The 21430-nt window shown below is 34.7% G+C and overlaps 1 protein-coding gene across 6 annotated transcripts in view; it reads right to left on the minus strand.

Moving 5' to 3' along the window:
• The window catches only part of PTBP2 (polypyrimidine tract binding protein 2), a 94340-nt gene that overhangs the window by 46849 nt on the left and 26061 nt on the right, over positions 1 to 21430 (minus strand). For all 6 annotated transcript variants that reach the window (XM_045897138.3, XM_045897137.3, XM_045897136.3 and 3 more), the window contains one exon: positions 14962 to 15037. In XM_045897138.3, the coding sequence (XP_045753094.2) occupies positions 14962 to 15037 (76 nt within the window). The remainder of the gene's footprint in view (positions 1 to 14961; positions 15038 to 21430) is intronic.

A 21430-nucleotide genomic window follows, 5' to 3' on the forward strand; every position in this document is an offset into this window, starting at 1 on the left:
TCAGGACCCTCGGGGTCACAGAAAGACCGGGGGTGCCTGAGTGCGGGGCAGAGCTCCCAGGTATCGGAGCAGGGAAGCCGGCTGCACAAAAGGAGCCAAGGAATGGGCTCTCAGCTTGGGGTTGCCATAAACCTGGATCCGCGGCAGTCAGGCCACTGCTCTTCCAGCAGGGACCCAAAAAGCAGCAGATCCGGGGAGACTCCCTTTCCTGCCCCGGGAGGAGCGGCACGGGAGCGCACCGCAGGGAACTCCTGGGTTTGGAGACTCCACACGGGGTCGGGTGCCAGAGACAAAAACGCTCGGTCACAGGCCCGGTGAGCACGGAGTGTGGCCAGAGACTGGGGAGACGGGAGTGATTGACTGCTTTTCTCTGGGGGCACACTGAGTAGTGGGGCCCCGAGTTCTCGGCTCCACCAGGGTGGAAATTGGGAGGCTCACATTTTCGCTCTCGTCCTCCAAAGCTGTACAGAAAGCTTGCAGGGAACAAAAGTTTCCGAGAGCAAATTCGAGCAGATTACTTAGCCCAGCCCCGGCAACGGCGGGGCAATTCCGCCTCTGGCAAAGACACTTGAGAACCACTACAACAGGCCCTTCCCCAGGAGATCAGCAAGAACAAACAGCCAAGGCCAAGTTTACCGATCAAGAAGAAGGGCAGAATGCCAACACTAGGGGCATACAGCACATGGAATTCATGGTTTTTTTCCACCATTGATTCTTTAGTCTTTCAAAAGTTAATTTTTTTAAATTTTTTTTTTATTTTTATTTTTCCCTTTTTTACCCAACATCTTATCAGTCCCTTTTTAAAAAATCATTTCTATTTTTCTTTTTTAGAGTCATATTCTATCCCTTCATAGTACTTAACCTTATTTTTGGTGTGTATATATATATATATATATATATATATATATATATATATTGTCCTCTCTTTAAAATTTTGAGATACATTTTCTTCTAACAGACCAAAATATACCCTAAATCTCTATTTATGACTTTGTTCTAGTCTCCTGCCTGATCACATTCTTTTTTTTTAAAGCTCTCTTTTTTCAACTTTCTTATCAATTCGTTTTATAAAATCTTTTATAATTTTCATCTTTACAGTCATATTCCATCCCTTCATTGTATTTACCCTTATTTTTGTACATATATAAGTTTTTCTTTCTTTAAAATTTTGGGAGGCACTTTCTTCTAACAGACCAAAATACGCCCAAAATCTAGTGTGTGGCACTGATCTATGCACCAGCCTGATCATACTCGATCATATTCTGTTTTTGTTTGTTTGTTTCTTTTTCCTTTCTTTTCCCCCGGTTTCAGGTCTCTTCTGATTTGTTTATAGTGCATATTTTCTGAGGACGTTGTTACCCTGTTAGCATTTGTTCTCTCATTCATCCATTCTCCTCTGGACAAAATGACAAGATGGAAAAAATCACCTCAAAAGAAGGAACAAGAGGCAGTAACGACTGCCAGGGACCTAATCAATATGGACATTAGTAACATGTCAACTAGAGTTCAGAATGATGATTTTAAAGATACTAGCTGGGCTTGAAAAAAGCACAAAAGATATTAGAGAAACCCTTTCTGGAGAAATAAAAGAACTAAAATCTAACCAAGTCTAAATCAAAAAGGCTATTAATGAGGTGCAATCAAAAATGAAGGCTCTATCTGCTAGGATAAATGAGGCAGAAGGGAGAATTAGTGATACAGAAGACCAAATGATGGAAAATAAAGAAGCTGAGAAAAAGAGAGATAAATACCTACTGGATCACAAGGACAGAATTTGAGAGATTTGTAGGTCTGTAACCTACAATGGCAGACACATTAGATTGGCAACAGACCTATCCACAGAGACCTGGCAGGCCAGAAAGGACTGGCAGGATATATTCAGAGCACTAAATGAGAAAAATATGCAGCCAAGAATACTATATCCAGCTAGGCTGTCATTGAAAATTGAAGGAGAGAGAAAAAGCTTCCAGGACAAACAAAAACTAAAGGAATTTGCAAACATCAAACCAGCCCTACAAGAAATATTGAAAGGGGTCCTCTAAGCAAAGAGAGAGCCCAAAAGTAACATAGACCAGAAAGGAACACAGACAATACACAGTAACAGTCACCATATAGGAAATACAATGGCACTAAATTCCTATCTTTCAACAGTTACCCTGAAGGTAAATAGGCTAAATGCCCCAATCAAAAGACACACGCCATCAGATTGGATAAAAAAACAAGACCCATCGATATGCTGTCTGCAAGAGACTCATTTTAGACCCAAAGACACTTCCAGATTGAAAGTGAGGGGGTGGAAAACCATTTAGCACGCTAATGGACACCAAAAGAAAGCTGGGGTGGCAATCCTTATATGAGACAAATTAGATTTTAAACTAAAGACTGTAATAAGAGATGAGGAAGAACACTATATCCTACCTAAAGGGTCTATCCAACAAGAAGATCTAACAATTGTAAATATCTATGCCCCTAACATGGGAGCAGCCAATTATATAAGCCAATTAATACCAAAAGCAAAGAAACACATCGACAACAATACAATACTGGGGGACTTTAACACCCCCCTCACTGAAATGGACAGATCGTCTAAGCAAAAGATCAACAAGGAAATAAAGACTTTAAAAGACACACTGGACCAAAGACACTTCACAGATATATTCAGAACATTCCATCCCACAGCAAGAGAATACACATTCTTCTCTAGTGCCCATGGAACAGTCTCCAGAAGAGATCACATCCTAGGTCACAAATCAGGTCTCAACTGGTACCAGAAGACTGGGATCATTCCCTGCATATCTTTGGACCACAATGCTTTGAAACTAGAACTCAATCACAAGAGGAAAGTTGGAAAGAACTCAAATACATGGAGGCTAAAGAGCATCCTACTAAAGAATGAATGGGTCAACCAGGAAATTAAAGAAGAATTTAAAAAATTCATGGCAACAAATGAAAAGGAAAACACAACTGTTCAAAATCTTTGGGATGCAGCAAAGGCCGTCCTAAGAGGAAAGTATAGAGCAATACAAGCCTTTCTCAAGAAACAAGAAAGGTCTCAAATACACAACCTAACCCTACACCTAAAGGAGCTGGAGAAAGAACAGCAAATAAAGCCTAGACCCAGCAAGAGAAGAGAAATAATAAAGATCAGAGCAGAAATCAATGAAATAGAAACCAGAACAGTAGAACAGATCAACAAAACCAGGAGCTGGTTCTTTGAAAGAATTAGTAAGACTGATAAACCCCTGGCCAGACTTATCAAAAAGAAAAGAGAAATGACCCAAATAAATAAAATCATGAATGAAAGAGGAGAGATCACAACCAACACACCAAAGAAATACAATTATAAGAACATATTATGAGCAACTATATGCAGCAAACTAGATAATCTGGAAGAAATGGATGCATTCCTAGAGATGTACCAACTACCAAAACTGAACCAGGAAGAATAGAAAACCCGAACAGACCTATAACCACTAAGGAAATTGAAGCAGTCATCAAAAATCTCCCAACAAACAAGAACCCAGGGCCAGATGACTTCCCAGGGGAATTCTACCAAACATTTCAAGAAGAAGTAATACCTATTCTGAAACTGTTCCAAAAAAAACACAAATGGAAGGAAAACTTCCAAACTTGTTTTATGAGGCCACCATTACCTTGATCCCAAAACCAGACAAAGACCCCATCAAAAAGGACAATTACAGACCAATATCCTTGATGAACATGAATGCAAAAATTCTCACCAAAATACTAGCCAACAGGATCCAACAGTACATTAAAAGGATTATTCACCACAACCAAGTGGGATTTATCCCTGGGCTGCAAGGTTAGTTCAACATCCGCAAATCAATCAATGTGATACAATACATTAATAAAAGAAAGAACAAGAACCATATGATCCTCTCAAGAGATGCAGAAAAAGCATTTGACAAAGTACAGCATCCTTTCTTGATCAAAACTCTTCACGGGTATACGGATAGAGGGTACATACCTCAATATCATAAAAGCCATCTATGAAAAACCCACAGCGATTATCATTCTCGATGGGGAAAAACTGAGAGCTCTCCCCCTAAGGTCAGGAACACGGCAGGGATGTCCACTATCACCGCTGCTATTCAATGTAGTCCTAGAAGTCCTAGCCACAGCAATCAGACAACAAAAACAAATAAAAGGCATCCGAATCGGCAAGGAAGAAGTCAAACTCTCACTCTTTGCAAATGATATGATACTGTATGTGGAAAACCCAAAAGACTCCACCCCATTGTATATATACAATGGAATATTATGAAGCCATCAAAAGGAATGAGATCTTGCCATTTGCAACGATGTGGATGGAATTGGAGGGTATTATGCTAAGCGAAATAATCAGAGAAAGACATGTACCATATGACCTCACTGATATGAGGAATTCTTAATCTCAGGAAACAAACTGAGGGTTGTTGGAGTGGTGGGGGGTGGGAGGGATGAGGTGGCTCAGTAATAGACATTGGAGAGGGTATGTGCTACGGTGAGTGCTGTGAATTGTGTAAGACTGTTGAATCACAGACCTGTACCTCTGAAACAAGTAATACATTACATGTTAATAAAAAGAAGAGGGGCACCTGGGTGGCTCAGTCGTTAAGCGTCTGCCTCAGCTCAGGTCTTGATCCCAGGGTCCTGGGATTGAGTCCCACATCGGCCTCCCTGCTCAGCGGGAAGCCTGTTTCTCCCTCTCCAACTCCCCCTGCTTGTGTTCCCTCTCTCACTGTGTCTCTCTTCTGTCAAATAAATAAATAAAATCTTAAAAAAAAAAAAAGAAGATAGTAGGATGGGTAAAATGAAGGGGGGGGAATCAGAGGGGGAGGCAAACCATGAGAGACTATGGACTCTGAGAAACAAACTGAGGGTTCTAGAGGGGAGAGGGGGGTGGAGGAATGGGTTAGCCTGGTGTTGGGTATTAAAGAGGGCAGGTATTGAATGCAGCACTGGGTGTTATATGCAAACAATGAATCATGGAACACTACATCAAAAACTAATGACATAATGTATGCTGATTAACATAATAAAACTATAAAAAAACCTCAGTGTTCAATAAAGGTGAATAAAGGTAAAATAAATTGAATGCATATAAATTTCTTCTGTTTAAACAAGGCTTTAAGGAATTTTATTCCATCACTCCAAGACTCAATTCATTCTTGGTCATAAAGTACATTAAGTATCATTCCTAAACATACTTTTAACAGATAATTCTTTCCACCAAAAACAAATCTCCTTTTCCCCTATTCTCCCTTTGTGAATGGGACTATCATCCATCAACCCAGTGATTCTAAGCCCAATCTAAAACTTCTCCCAAACTAGTCTATTTCCAAATAATTCAGAAGTTCAAATTTCTTGATACATCATTTCCTCCATATTCTACGAATCTACAATTCATGACACGTTAATATCTTTGGAGCAGATTATTGTTAAAGTGTTTAACTGTCCTATGTACAGTAGTGACCCCCCACACACAAAATACAAATAGAAGAAAAATACTTTCTAAAATGTAAATCTGGGCAAGTTTAAACTCAACAAATCAAATTCTATATACAAACCCATACCTATCAGGACTCAACTTTATAGTCACTCCCCCCTCTCATATTTCACATTCCAGCTTAATAAAACTAGGGGTAGTTCATCATTCCCAGAGGTAGCCTACTGTTTCAAACAAATTTTGGATTGTACAACTTTGTTAATTGATATGGAACATGTCCACAGAGAATTCCCTTTTACTTCCTGTTAATCCCAACACCCACAGGCAACCATTATTTATACTAAAAATTGATTATCTGTTAACTTTATAAAAATGGAATCACAGTGATTCATTTCAGTGATTTGTTTTTTGTCTGGCTTCTTTTGCTTCATATACTGTCTTAATATTCACTCACGTTCTTGTATTTGTTAATAGTCATTCTTTTGTTACTAATTGGTAATCTACTGTATGTTATACCACAATTCATTGACCCATTTTCCTACTGACAGGCATCAGGTAATCAAGTTTGGGGCCATCATGAATACAGTTTTTTATATACATATTTGTACAAGTCTTTTTCATTAGGTAAAAACCTAGATGTAGAAGTACTGGGTCATAGGCCATGTTTATGTTTAACTTTATAAGATATTGCCAAGCTGTTTTCTAAACTATTTTACACTTTTACCAGCCATGGTGAATTGTTCCATTTGCTCTATATCCTCATCAACATTTATGTTGCCCATCTGTTTAATTTTAACCAAGATTCTAGTTGGCATGACAGGATACCTCAATGCAGTTGTAACCTGTGTTTTCTTGATGATGAATATGTATTTTCATGTGCTCATCAGCCATGCGTATACCTTTTGTCCAGTTCAAAAAATTAGGCTCTTTGTATTTACAGATGTTATATAATCTGCATACAAGTCCTTTGTCAAAAATATGTATTAATATGTGATTTTAGTATCTTTTCCTAATCCGTGATTTGTCTTTTCATTTAACAATGTCTTCTGATGAGAAGTTTTTCGTGTAGGTAAAATGTTTATCAATTATTGCTTTATGGGTAGTGTTTTTGTGTCTTCTTTAAAAAAATCTTTACCTCAAGTTTGTGAATATATTCTGTAATATTTTTTAAAAAGCTTTACATATGTAGTTTTTTAGGTTTAGGCATATATTCACCTATTATTTCTGTACTGTATTAAGTAGTTTGAGTTTCTTTTTTCCTATGTGTTTCCAACTGTTTTCTGGCACCATTTCTCCAACTGAATGACCAAGACACCTTTGTAAGTAATCAGTGGACCTTAAATGTAGGAGTTTATTTCTGTACAGTATTCTGTAAATACTAATCTTGTTAATATTAAACTGATTACTACAAGTTTACAGTGAATCTTGAAATCAGATTGTGTCGACTTTTTTCTTTTGGAAAATGGTTTTAGTTCATCTAGGTTCTTTTTTATTTCCACATAAATTTTAGAATCCACTCGTCAATTTCAATTTAAAAGCCTGTTGAGCTTGACTGACTTATAGATTCAAGTCCATTCAATTTAGGGGAAAATGACATTTTAACATATTGAGCCTTCTAATTCATGAACATGGTTTCTTTCTCATTTAGGTCTCTAATATCTCTTTGCCGTGTCTTGTATAGTTACTGGTGAACATATCTCCCACATTTGTTAAATTTATTCCTTGATATTTTGTCTTTCTTGTATTTTTGTAAATGCATTTTTAAAAATTTTATTTTTCCAATAATTTGCTAATAATATCAGGAACCTATTTTTTGTATATTGAACTTGTATTATGTAACCTTCTAAATTCAATGATCAGTTCTACGAAACATTTTGTAGATTCCTTTGGGTTATTTTTAAAATGTTGGCACAATATGAACAGACTAAAGTGGTATTATGCTACGCAAAATAAGTCAGAGAAAGACAAATATCCTATGGTTTCACTCATATGTGGAATTTAAGAAATAAAACAGATGAACAAGGGGAGGGGAAGGAAAAATAAGATAAAAACAGAGGAAGGCAAACCATAAGAAACTGTATAGTTAAGAGAACAAACAGGGTTGCTGGAAGGGAGGAGGGTGGAGGAATGGGATAAATGGGTGATGTGTATTAAAGAGGACACTTGTTGGGATGAACACTGAGTGTTATATGTAAGTGATGAATCACTAAATTCTAAAACCAATACTACACTATGTTAACTAAGCTAATTAGTTTAAATTTTAAAAAATTACATAGCAAATAGAGTTGAATAGCAAGTTTATAAAAAGTCAGATATTTAAAAACCAGTAACCAAATACCATATGCAGTATTGTGAATTGCCAGAAACATCTACACTTCTCTGTAATTATACAAATAAAATTAAACTCAATTTCAAAAATATAAAAATAAAAATGTTGCCTGTAAATAAGATAGTTTTACTTCTTCCTTTTTAAGCTTTATGTTTTTTATTCTACTTGCCCTAATAATGTAAGCAAAAAGCTGGAAAAATTGTGAAAACAGACATCCTTACTTCATTCCTGTTTTTAAAGAGAAAACATTCAATATTTCACCATTAAAGAATGGAATTTGTTTTAGGCTCTTATTAGATGCCCCTTATTCACCTTGTGGAAGTTCCCTTACCTTACTAGTTTTCTGAGAGATTTTTATCATGAATGAATGCTGTATTTATCAAATGCTTTTTTCTCCTATTGGCATTTTTTTTCTCCTTCATTCTATTATTGTGATAAATTATACTGAGTTCACTTGCAGATGTTAAACCTTACAATCCTTGGGTAAGCCTCAATTAATAATCATGAATTATCATTTACATATTGCTAGATGTGATCTGATAATATTTTGTTAAGAATGCCTGCATTTATGTTAATGAAAAATATTAGTTTGAAATCTTGATTTCTTGTATCTTAATTAGGTTTGGGCATCAGTTATAGCAGCATCATAAAGTAGAATTTGCAGTAGTCTCTGCTTCTCTCTTTTCTAAAAAAGTATACTGAAGATGGCTATCATTTCTTACTTTGAAGCTTCATACCTGAGTAAAATCACCTATGAGTGAAATCACCTATGCCTGGAGTAATCTTTGTGGAAAAATAGTAAGTTCAATGTTTAGAACAGACATAGAGCTAATCTGTACATATTATAGAGTTTATGTCACTTTTGATAAATTAGGTTTCTGAAGGATTTTGTCTATTTCACCTAAGTTGCTGATTTATTGGCATTATTGCTGTTTGTAATATTGCCTTATTTTCCTATTAACATTCTGTAGGATCTGTACTGGTACCTCTAACTTTCATTCCTGATACTGATATTATAGTTTTGATAGGATTATTAAACTTTTTGTCTGATATAAGCATTTTCTAATATATGTATATAGGTGTAGACGTTTTTTCCCCCATGTACTTTCTTGCGTTACAGCTAACAAATTTTGATATATTTTCACTTTCAGTCAGAAAGATACCCTTATACTTTCCTTAATTCATATTTTGTTCAGAATTATGTAGTTCAATTTCTAAATATTTGGTAATTTCTTAGATTTCTCACTGTTTTTGATTTCTACTTAAATTCCACTATAATCAGATACTAATGAGCTTTCAGCCATTTGAAATCTATTGAGTTATTTTATGTCCTAATATATAGTCAGTCTATCATGGTGCTATGTACACTTGAAAAGTTATTCTGAAGTCAGGGTGTAGGTTTCATGAATATGAGTAAAGCCCAGCTGAAGGACAGTATTGTTCAAATCCTCTATGTATTTATTTTAAAGATCTAATTGTCCTATCACTGTTAAATCAATTAATTTTAAAATATCCAACAATGATTATAGATTTCTGTTTCTCTCTTTAGTTTTATATATTTAATGAACGCCAAAGCTCTGTTATTACTGGCATACAAATGTTTTCCAATATATTAACCCTTTAAACACATGAAATATGTTTTTTTATATCTGGTAATACTCCTTGTCTTGAATTCTATTCTTTCTGAAGTTAATATAACCAGATCAATTTTCTTGTGCTTGTTGTTTGCACAGAATATTTTTTTCCATCCTTTTTACTTTCAGTCTGTGTCCTTCTACCTCAGTCTGACTCTAGTAATAGGTACTGCAGTTAGGCCTTGCTTTATCCAGTATGACGATCTCTGCCTTTAAATGAACTTCTTAGATCAGTAATGTCCAAATGAAACGTTCAGCAAGTCAAATAATCTTAAATATTCTATTAACCACATCAAAAAGTAAAAAGGAATGAAATTAATTTTAATAATATATTTTAGTTTAATATATCTGAAATATTACCATATCAACATACAATCAATATCTTAAAAAATGAAGTATTTTGCATTCTTACTACTTTTGATACTACAGTCTTTGAAACACACATGCACCACACACACATCTCAATTAGGGATAGCACATTTCAAGTGCTCATGGCTTCACATAGCTAGTGATCACTACAGCAGATTAAGGTTTTGGGATTTTTTTTGCCAATTTACTTTTAACACATTAGTTTAGTATTTAGAGGTTAGTTTAACAGCTATTTATTTTCTAACTACCCAGTGTTTTTGGTAGTGGTCTTCTCTTGCACTGCACTAATAGAATATTTGATAGTATTCCATTTTAATCCATCTATGGGCTTTTTTCTTCTTAAACAGCCCTTTTGAGGTTTTATTCACATACAATAAGCTACATATATTTAAGGCATACAATTTGAGAAGTTTTGATATATGCATACATCCATGAAATATTCTACAATACTGTAAGTATACATATCCATCACCCCCAAATTTCCTTTTACTCTTTGCAACCATGTCCCCCTTGCACTTCCCCACCCCCAAATCCAAACTGCTTTAGTTTGCATTTCCTTGTGTTTTATATAAATGGAATCATACAGAATGTACTCCTTTTCCCCCACTTCTTTCACACAGCATAATTATTTGGAGATTTATCCCTGATACTACATGTATCAGTGGCTTATTCTAGGAGAGTCTGGCTGGCTCAGTCAGTAGAGCATGAGACTCTTGATCTTGGGGTCATGAGTTCAAGCCCCACGTTGGGCGGAGAGCTTACTTAAAAAAAAAAAAAATAACTTATTCTCTAGGACTGAGTGGTATTTCATGGTATGCAATGGAATACAATGCCAAAACTGCAATCTGTTTATCCATTCAGCTGTTGATGGACATCTGGATTGTTTTGGGCTTTGGGTATTACAAAAAAAGCTACTATGAACATTCACCTTAAGTTTTTTAGCTTTATTTTTAATGAACAAATGCCTTCTTTTATCATGCATAAATAACAAAGAGACAAACAGCTGCATCATTTCGTAGATGTTTAAGTTTTTAAGAAACTGCGAGATTATTTGCCCAAGTAGTTCTACAAGTTTACATTCCCACCAACAATATATGAGAGTTTTGGTTCATCCACATCCTTTCCAACACTTAGTATGGTCAATCTTTTAAATTTTAGCCATTATAATAGGGGGGTAATGTTATCTCACTTTAGTTTTAATCTACATTTCTCTAATGATTAATACTTTGAGTATCTTTTTCATGTGCTTACTTGCCATATGTTTTTGCTGAACTATCAAGTACTTTTGCCAATTTATTACATTGGGTTGTTTGTCGCCTTGTTAAGTTTTAGAGTTTATACAGTCCAAATTTATATATATTCTGGATCAAAGTTCTTTATCAGCTATATGCTTTATAAAGATGCTCAGCTATTCTACGGCTTGTTTTTTCATTCTACTATCAATGTCTTTTGAAAAACTTTTAAGTTTTAAAAACTGACAAAGTCCCATTTGTTCTTTTATAGATTATGTTTTTGGGGTCCTAAAGCAAGGTCACAAAGATTTTCTACTCTGTCTTCTTCTAGAAGTTTTATAATTTTAGATTTACATCATGTATGGTCCATTCAGAGCTAATTCTTGACTATGGGGTATGAGATACAGATCCAAGTATTTATTTATTTTTTAACATATGGATACCTTAGTCAAAAACCAGCTGTCCATAATTATGTAGGTTTATTTCTGCATTCTATTCTGTTCTATTAATCTATCTTTCTTTATGCCAACAGGACACTGTTTTGATTACTCAGCTTTACAATAACTTTTGGAAACAAGGAATCAGTCCTCCAACTTTCTCTCTATTCACATTTAACTACACTTCCTTGTATCTTTTTTTTTTTCTGGAGATTATATGCAATCTTAATAGAATCTATGTTAGAGTTAATATTCTATCATTTCATATAAATAATAAAAACCCTACAACTATAAAATTCTATTTATTTTCACTTAGTGCTGTTGTCATAGAAACATCTACATACATAAATAAACCACATAATACAAAGGTTTTGTTTTGCTTTTTAATGTACATAAACAGTCTTTCAAAGAGATTTAAAGAATTAAAAGGGAGCCTTTTTAATTTACACACACATTTACCATTCCTGGTACTCCTGGTTACTTCCTGCAAATCCAAGTTTTTATGTAGTGTCATTCTATTCAACCTAAAGTTAGCTTTTTTTTTTTTCCTTTTAGTTAAGTGAAGGTGTTGGTCTCCTGTGAGATGGCTTTTTCCTTGCTATAAGATTTGCTCTTTATCATTAGTTTTCAATATTTTGACTATTATGTGCCTAAGCGTGTTTCTTTTTATTTATCCACCTTGATATTTTTCTTAAAATTTTAGAAGTTTTCAGCCATTATTGCTTCAATTACATATACCTGGCCCCATCCTCTTTACTTCCTCTCTGGAATTCCAATTATACATGTATTAGACAGCTTACCTGTCCCTATATTTTCGTCTTTCTGGGAAACTTAATAATGTCTATCCATGTGTATTCAAGTTCAATAATCTTTCTTCAGTTGTCTCCAATCTGCTGTTAGCCCCAGTGAATTTTTCATCTCAAATATATTTCAGAGATTTCTATATGCTCTCTACTTCTCTTATCTCTCTTAACACATGCCTCTATGTGTTCACTATTTAGTATTTTCCTTTATAGCTTTAAAAATATTTAGTCTCCCTGTCGGTTAATTCCATTATCTAGATCATTTTGGTATCTGCTCCTATTTAATGCTTCTCTATTTTGTGGAATGTTTTCATGCTTTCCATAATTTGTAATTTTTAATGGTATGGTGGATATTGTGAATGACAGTTCACAAAATGAAGACTAAATCATGTCTTCCCTAGGGGGTACTGTTTTGTTTAGGCAAGCAATTAAACTACTAGTGATCCTTAATGTGTTGTCAGCCTAAACTATCTGTTTCTTAACTTAGTCTTAAGGTTGGCACTTACTATAGTGTGTGATCCGTTCTCTTAACGACTGGGCTTTCTGTAGTCTAAATTAAATGCCTGAGGTTCTCTCCAAGATGTCTGCATTCTGACTTCCCAGAACTCTAAGGTCTCAGAGCACTAAACAACCCTTGGAACCACCATTCTTGCTCTCAGCCCCAAAGCACATCAGTTCTGACAGACCATGCACAGTTCTCAACCTGCACACAGGCAGCCCAGCTATTATTCAAAAATGCTGATCAAATGAATCCCCACACTGAATTCTGACCCCTGCCCTACGTTCAAACCCCCGGAGAGCTTCCTTTTTCAGGACCTTTCTCCACAAATCCCAGATGTCTGAGAAGCTTTGAATTCCAATCTGTCTTTTTGGCTCAGTGAGACTTCCATACTCTGCTTAGATTCCCCTTTCCTGTGCTATAATAGCAGAGTACTCCAAGGCAGAAAGCCAAAGTGATTATGGGATTCACCTCATGTGATAATAATCCTATTCCCTTCTTTCAGGGATCATTATCTAGTACTGTCTGCTCATCAATTCCAGACAACAGTTGTCCAATATATCTTATACAGTTTCATAGTTGTTGATTTTGGAGGGCATATCAGGGGGGAGAAGGGAAGGCTGCTATCAGTTATTATGTCATAGCCCTACATATTAATTTTTTAAAACATTTCAACTATTCATCACTATATATATTGTTTTAAAAAATGAAACTAGCAAAGCAGCATTTCAGACATTTGAACCTGTTTAATTATTTGTATACTGTAATTTGACTATCAAAACCATGGCCTAGTGATTTTGCTTTGTAATCATGGAAAAGTCAATAATAATGATGTGTGGGCAAATTCATTTTCACATCATTATGACTACATTTGGTAAGTACTTCATTACAGTTTTTATTTAACTGAGCTGCCAAGCATGTGTATGTGTGTGCCAAGGTGTACATATACATAAGCAATAGCTACCTGAAGTAAATCAAAACGCTTCTAATCTTTTACAACCCTTTTACTATCCAGTACAATTAATTCCTCAAGCAAGTAATTCAGGAAAGGAACTTTGGTTTTAGGTAAACAATGTAAAATGCAGGGTTATAAAGTAAACTAATTCAGTTGTCGTCGTCATCATCATCATCAGATTCAAATTCTGGCCCATAAAACTAGGGTCCAAAACTAGTTTATATTTGTTTAGACAGACATTACAAACAACCAACAATGTTATTTCAGACATATACAAGAAAAATACCCTAAGTATGAAGATAATAGGGAGATAACATTAAAGGACTCAATTCAAAGAATTAAAATATTGTTAGAGCAAAGAAAAAAGGGGGAAAGCACACAAAAAAGACAACTATGCAGCCGAATCTTTTTATTTTTATTTAGTTGGGCTTCAGGGCTTGTGGGATGTGGAATACTTAAAACACAGTAATTCCCTTTATCTGCAGCTTTGCTTTCCATGGTTTCAGTTACCAGTTATCAACCACAGCCCAGAAGCAGATGATCCTCCTTCTGAGATACTATAGCTTAATACTGTATCACAATGCCTACTTCATTCACCTAGCTTCATCTCATCACACAGCCATTTTATCATCTCACATCATCATAGGAAGACAAAGGGTGAGTACACCTTTTTATTATACTGTACTGTTACATTGTTCCATTTTTAGTTGTTGTTAATCTCTTAATATGACCAATTTATAAACTAAGCTTTATCAAAGGTATATAGGAAAAAGCATAGTATATTTAGGGTTTTGTACCACCTGCAGTTTCAAGCATCCACTGCAAGTCTTGGAACATATCCCTCAGAGAAGCAGGGGGACTATGTAAAAAATATTCTAAGAAACGCAAACATAAAAACTAAAAACAAAAGTAAAAAAGGGGCAAGAATGAGGGGACTCAGAACATGAAAGAAAAAGGGTTATATTTTTGTGATTAAAAAAAGGCAATCAGACTTAGGTACTTGCCCACAGAAATCATCAAGTTTAGGTTTTTCACTTTTTTAATACATTTTTTACACACTTCACATACTTTTTTTTTTTTTTACACATATATACTCTAGTAAAATTTCCTCTGTAGCGTTTCAACAGAAACATTTAAAACATTTAACATAAATTATAAAAGGCTATTCTGATAAAAGACTAAATTTTCATTTTAACATTCTGCCCCATAAAATGGCAAATAATTAAGCAACACTGTTAAGAGAGAGACACTTACCTGTAACCACCATGCTGCTCATATTAGAGTTCGGACTACTGAGAACACTGCCTGAGAGTAGTTCGTCAGATCCTCTCTGTAAAAAACAAACACATTAGCATAAGACATCTTTAAAAATATGAATCTGTCACTTATCTATATTTTCCAAATATTCACTGAAAAACAAATGTCAGCTGTTGCACTACTGGGAATCGTTTAAAATTTTAACCCCTAAAAGAGAAAACTAACTCCATTTTCTTGTCAATCTCTCTCCCTTTTCCACAAAGCCAACAGTTTTTCCTTCTTTCCTTTCGCCGAAGTATTGGTTCACTATCGACAATAAAAACGTTTTCTTTTTGCTTTTATTTTTTAGAGCGGTTTTAGGTTTACAATAAAAATGAGAAGGCGTCAACAGAGATTTCTATATACTCCCTGCCCCCATACATAAATTAAGGCCCTCATTATCAAAACCTCCGAGCAAAATGGTACAGTTATTACCAAGGATCAACCTGCAGTGACACATCATAATCAGTGAAAATCCAGTTTAACTGAGGGTTCACTCTTGATGTTGTACATTCAATGGGTGTGAACAAATGTATAAAGACATATTTATATCGTTATAATGTTGTATACAGTATTTTCACTGCCCTAAAAAATTCTCTATGCTCTGCTTTATTCATCCTTCCCCCAACCCATCCCTGGTGAGGGAGAGTTACTTTGGAAAATAGTTTGGAAGTTTTATAAAACAAATACACTCTTACCACATAATCCAACAACTGTGCACCTTGGTATTTACCCAAGGGAGTTGAAAATGTAATGTACACACAAAATCCTGCACACAGATATTTACAGCAGCCTTATTCATAGCTGTCAAAACTTGGGAGCAACCAAAAGTCTTTCAGTAGATGGAATAACTAAACTGTGGAATGTCCAGACAATGGGATATTTTTCAGAAGTAAAACAAAACGGGCTATCAAACCATGGAAAGATAAGGAGGAACCTTAAATCCATGGAATTAATTTTTCTTAAGAGTGTTAACTGTGTCTTGATTCATTCTTTTGCAAGTGGATGTCCAATCGTTCCACCAGCACTTAATGAGACTGTATTTGCTCCATGGTATTGCATTTGTGCCTTTGTCAAAGATAAGCCAACTATATTTACGGGGGCTCTACACTGGGCTCTCTATTCTGTTCCACTGACCTATTTATCTGTTCTTTCACCAAAACCACACTGTCTTGATTACTGTAGCTTCACAGTAAGTGCTGAAGTTGGGTAGTGTCAGTCCTCTAATTTTGTTTTTCTTCAGTATTGTGTTGGCTATTCTGGATCTTCTGCCCCTCCCCAGAAACTTTAGAATCCACTTGCTGGTATCGACAAAATAAATTGCTCTAATTTTGATTGGGACTGCATTAAATCTACAGGTCAAGTTGTAAAGAACTGACATCTTGACAATATAGAGTCCTCTTATCCACAAACATGGAGTATCTCTCCATTTGTTTTGGGTTTTTTTTTGTTTCATTCATCAGAGCTTTGTAGTTTTCCTCATATAGATCTTCTTATATTTTGTGTTAGATTTATACCTAGCTATTCATTTTCTGGGGTGCTGTCAAGAGTATTGTGTTTTTCATTTCAAACTGCATTTGTTCATCACTGATATACAGAAAAGCAACTGACTTTTGTATATTAACCGTATATCCTGCAACAGTGTAATAATTGCTTATTAGTTCCAGATTTTTTGTCCTTTCTTTCAGATTTTCTACACAGGCTATCATGTCATCTGCAAACAACAATTTTATGTTTTCCTTCTTGTTCTGTATACCTTTTTATTTCCTTTGCTTGCCCTAGCACATTAGCAAAAACTTCCAATAGAATGTTGAAAGGAACTGATGAGAGAAAATGTCCTTGCCTTGCATCTAATCTTAGAAAGTATTGAGGTTCTGACCATTAAGTATGATGTTAGCTGTAGTTTCTTTGTAGATTTTTTTTTTTAAGATTTTATTTTTCAGAGAGAGAGAGAGGGAGAGTGTGTGTGCACACAAGCATAGGGAGTAGCAGGCAGAGCAAGCAGAGGGAGAAGCAGGCTCTCCGCTGAGCAGGGAGCCCTGACTCAGGGCTCGATCCCAGGACCCTGGGATCACGACCTAAGCCAAAGGCAGACCCTTAACGACTGAGCCACCCAGGCGCCCCTGTAGATGTTTTTCATCAAGTTGAAGAAGTTCTCCTAAAACCAGAAACTATTACTAGTTTTCATCATAAGTGGATGTTGGATTCTGTCAAATGCTTTTTCTGCATCTATTGCTATTATCATGTGATTTTTTTTTTTTTTTAGTCTGTTGATGTGATAGCTTATCCTAATTTTCATTGTTTTTATGGCAAGTATGTGATACGGCATTAAGAAAAGGGACTCTGTAGTTTAGCTACCACCTACCAGCTATGTAACTAGTAAATTACTTAACTATTCTAAGCTTTAACTTCTTCATTCGTAATATGGAGAGAACATTTACATCAAAATCCTTGGGATTAAATGTCATAATACATGAACAGTGATTACCAAACAGCATGTCTGACCCACATCAGCAGTGTTCACTATAATATTCCCAAGGGTCAACCAAGCACAGGGTCCACATATAATTGTTGACTAAATAAGTGAATGAATGCTTATTATTAACCATTGCCCTAGTTCTCAAGAAAGACTCCCATACTTTTCAAAAGTATACCTGACTTCTTTTAAATACGTCTTATCAGTTTACTTTTTAAACATTTGTGTGAGTCAAAATCCTTCCACCCCAGTGGATTCATAAGTAATTCTGGAGATGAGGAGTGAGGAATCTTAGATCTACCGAAGTATAAAAGAAAGCCTGTAATTCTGATGTGATGCGTGCAGGACACTCCTTCCTACAATGTATGTTCAAGAATGGCAAAGTCTTGTCAATTTTTAAAAAATGCTTTATTTGTGGGCTTTTTTCTCCCTCGAATGATTTCACACATACTGCTAGAAGAGTAGGTTTAGCAGCCTTCATAACTGAGTCAGCAGAATATCAAGTTATTTGAAATTCTAGATATTTTTACCAAAATTATTGAAAATGTTTATAAACATTTTAAAAAAAATTATGTTGGTCTTTCCAATGAATATAAAGCTTACCAGTTCTATGACCAAAATAAGTGATTCTACAGTACTGAAAATATTAATGTTTCCACATTAACTGATGGGACAATTTTATTTTATATATCTTGGCACAGATGCTTAAGTTGGAAGAGATATAAAAATCAAATGACTCAATAAAAACAGTAATTGATAGCTGTTCCACAGTCATGGCTACTGAAACAAACTGAATTAGAACTTAAACTCGGATTAACAATCTCTACTAAAAATATATATTCTTAAAATTCATCTAAGATGGAATGTCAAGTGATCTTAGATTCAATTAAGAAAGGAAATGAAGTGTTAAGATAGGCATTAATGTCCCTTTTTAAATCTGACCACAGAAACTTTTTCTCCTGTGTAACAAAAATGACCATTTCAGGAGAAGTGAATATCCCACAAAAACAATCAGGAAAATGCTAATATGCAAAGATACAATCTATACATAAAAGAAAAAAATAAGTGTAAAAAATAGTATGAGTAGAAAAATTACATATATGAGTAGAAAGACTGAATGACATTTTATTTTCATTCCAGTACTTGAAACTTTTCTTTTTTTTTTTTAATCTTGGTTATTGAATATCCTGTTCATAATAGTTTAATCCAAGTACCCAGGTAGAAAAGCTGCTTAAGCTACCAGGAAGGCAAGCAAGAATTGAAGACTGACCTTGACAAGAGTCCCTGGGCTCTGTTAGGTTTCAGGACTGAGAACTGCCCAAAGACTTTCTTTTCTGGAGAAGAAGGAACCATGACCCAAAGTCATGGGGACAAGGATGCCAACAAACATCAAGTTCCTGAGAAAAGCTAGATTCTCAGAAAAGAAGGTACTCGGGTGAGTATTTCTTTAAACACAGAGGTGGTGCTGCCAAGGAGACATGCACTGGGTGCTAGCTACCTACTAGAAGCTGTGGAAGCACTAACTCATATAACCAATAAAAATACAGAATACGGATGGCAATGATACTCTGAAAAGGATCAATAAAAAACAAAAATTGAGTTTTAAACAAAACAACAGATAGAAAACCTCAGGGTGAGAAGAACTAAAGGAAAAAACAAATAAGACAGCACAATTCTATATTATCAGACCCTGCAGACAAAGAACAAAAGCTTAGAAAATAATGAAGGAACAAGATGAAAGAAAGTTGGTCCAGTGAATAACCAAGCAGACTGATACCATTTTCTTAAACCAGCCGGACTTTAGCTTATGAGAAATAAATTTGTTATTTATACCACTATGTTCTGCATTTAATACAGTAACCTAGCCTTCACCCTAACATATATTTACCTAAAATATGAAGAAATGGCATTGTAATTTTAACTGGCTATCTCTGTAAAGGGGGAAAAATGAAACTGGATCCCTAATACAATATACAAACAAAAAATAATTTTCTGATGATTAGAAACCATTGTAAAAGGCGTAACTAAAAATTTTTGTAATGTATAAAAATACCTTCATGATCTGAATATGTAAGGATTTTTTAAATTAAAACACAAGAAAATGAACCATGAAAAATACTGATAAATTCTCCCACAGAGTGGCCACAAAATCTCTATGAAAGAAACTATTCCAACAACAGATAAAAACTTAAAAACCATTATTAGAGATTGCTTTAAAGATTCCCAACAAGCAACAGCTAAGATTCCCATAAAAACAAGGGAAATATTTAAATGGGTGAAGAGGAACATATAAATAATTTTAATCATGATGGCACAGGGAACTTGTGGCCGTATTGAAACTCTATCCATTAAAATTAGCAGCTTTTGTTCATCAAAACACAGCATGAAGTGCCAAGAAAAGCTACCAACTAGGAGAGAATATTAACACATATAACCAACAGAAAATCAGTAACAATAATACATTAAAAAAACCTACAAAATTCAAATTTTTATTAGGCAAAGATACAAATAGGTATTTCATAAAATTTCACAAAAGTAGAAACACTAATGGCCATAAACATGTTGAGGGAAAATAAAGATGTAACACCTCATTAATAATGGCAAAATTAAGGAACTTAATACTTGACCAGGTGCTGATCAGAACGTGAAACTACAAGAACTCTTCTATACTACCGTTAACATAAATTGGAGCAATACTTTGAAAAATAATCTAGTACTACCTTGTAAAGTTCAACATACTCTCCATCGTACCAATACTTCTTCTTAGATATATACTCTCAAAAACATTTGCACACGTGCACCAAGTAATACAAAAATGTTCAGAGCACGAGTTAAGTCAAAAATGGTAAATGACCCTGGTGAATTCCAACAAGAAATGAGATATATCAGGGACAGACTAATACTGCACTGCAATGAGTATTACATAACTACAAAAGCATGGCTGATAATTAAAAACACTGTTAAAGTAAAACACGAGGCACAGAAAACATAAAATGGGCATACCATTTTCATAAGACTCAAGAAAACACAAAATAATACATTTCTGATATATACATGACAAAATCATATATAAAAAGGATAAAATAATTCCTGGCAGTCACTACTCATGGCAGGGTGGAAGGGAGATTAAAAAGAACACATAAGCATATGCAACAGCACTGATAACATTCAACACTAATTAATTCCAAATATTTAGAAAATTAAAGTCCAAAAAGATAAAAATGTGAAGTTCTCCCCAGTTCAAAATTTATCATTAAATTTATTCCAAATCCTTTCCAAAAATTTGTATTTGTTTCTAATATTCATACAAAAGAGAATCACACCATAAATGCTGCTTCACACCGTCTTCCTTTAATTTAATAAGACAGCTTAGAGATTCTTAAAAAACTCATCACTACTAATGAACTTCACTTTATCAACATTTTCATAGCATTCTAGTATATTGGTGTACCACGGTTTTTTAAATTCTCAAGCTGGTATGTTTCAGTTATGTGCAATTCATCCCTGTACTTAAATACAATGAAAGTCACAAAAGCAAATCATAATCTATTTAACAAGTAACTCAAGAAATTCCATAAAGAAGAAATTGTACAAACCGTATTTGCTCACAGTAAGACATTTTGATGAGGAAAAAGAAAAACAAAAAAATTCAATTGTATTAGTTTAATTTGATGAAACTTGGATCAAAACGAGCATATAAACTTCAAATACAGACTATTGTGAAAAATTAGAAAGTTACCCCATTAAAAAAATAGGCAAAAGATTAAACTGAAAAGCTATTTCATCTTGCTCACAGTGAAAACCAATTCAAATGAATACATTTATGTGCCATCTATCAGACTAGCAAAACCCCAATTACTGAACAATATATTCTATTGGGCAGGCTATCAGGAACAGAGACACTCATATACTTTCCATACAGCAGTACCAAAAAAAAAAAAGAAAAGAAAA

The sequence above is a fragment of the Mirounga angustirostris genome, unplaced genomic scaffold, assembly GCF_029215605.1.
Source record: "Mirounga angustirostris isolate CCGP_5_RB_7025 unplaced genomic scaffold, mMirAng1.0.hap1 SCAF_4, whole genome shotgun sequence".
NCBI lineage: Eukaryota > Metazoa > Chordata > Mammalia > Carnivora > Phocidae > Mirounga > Mirounga angustirostris.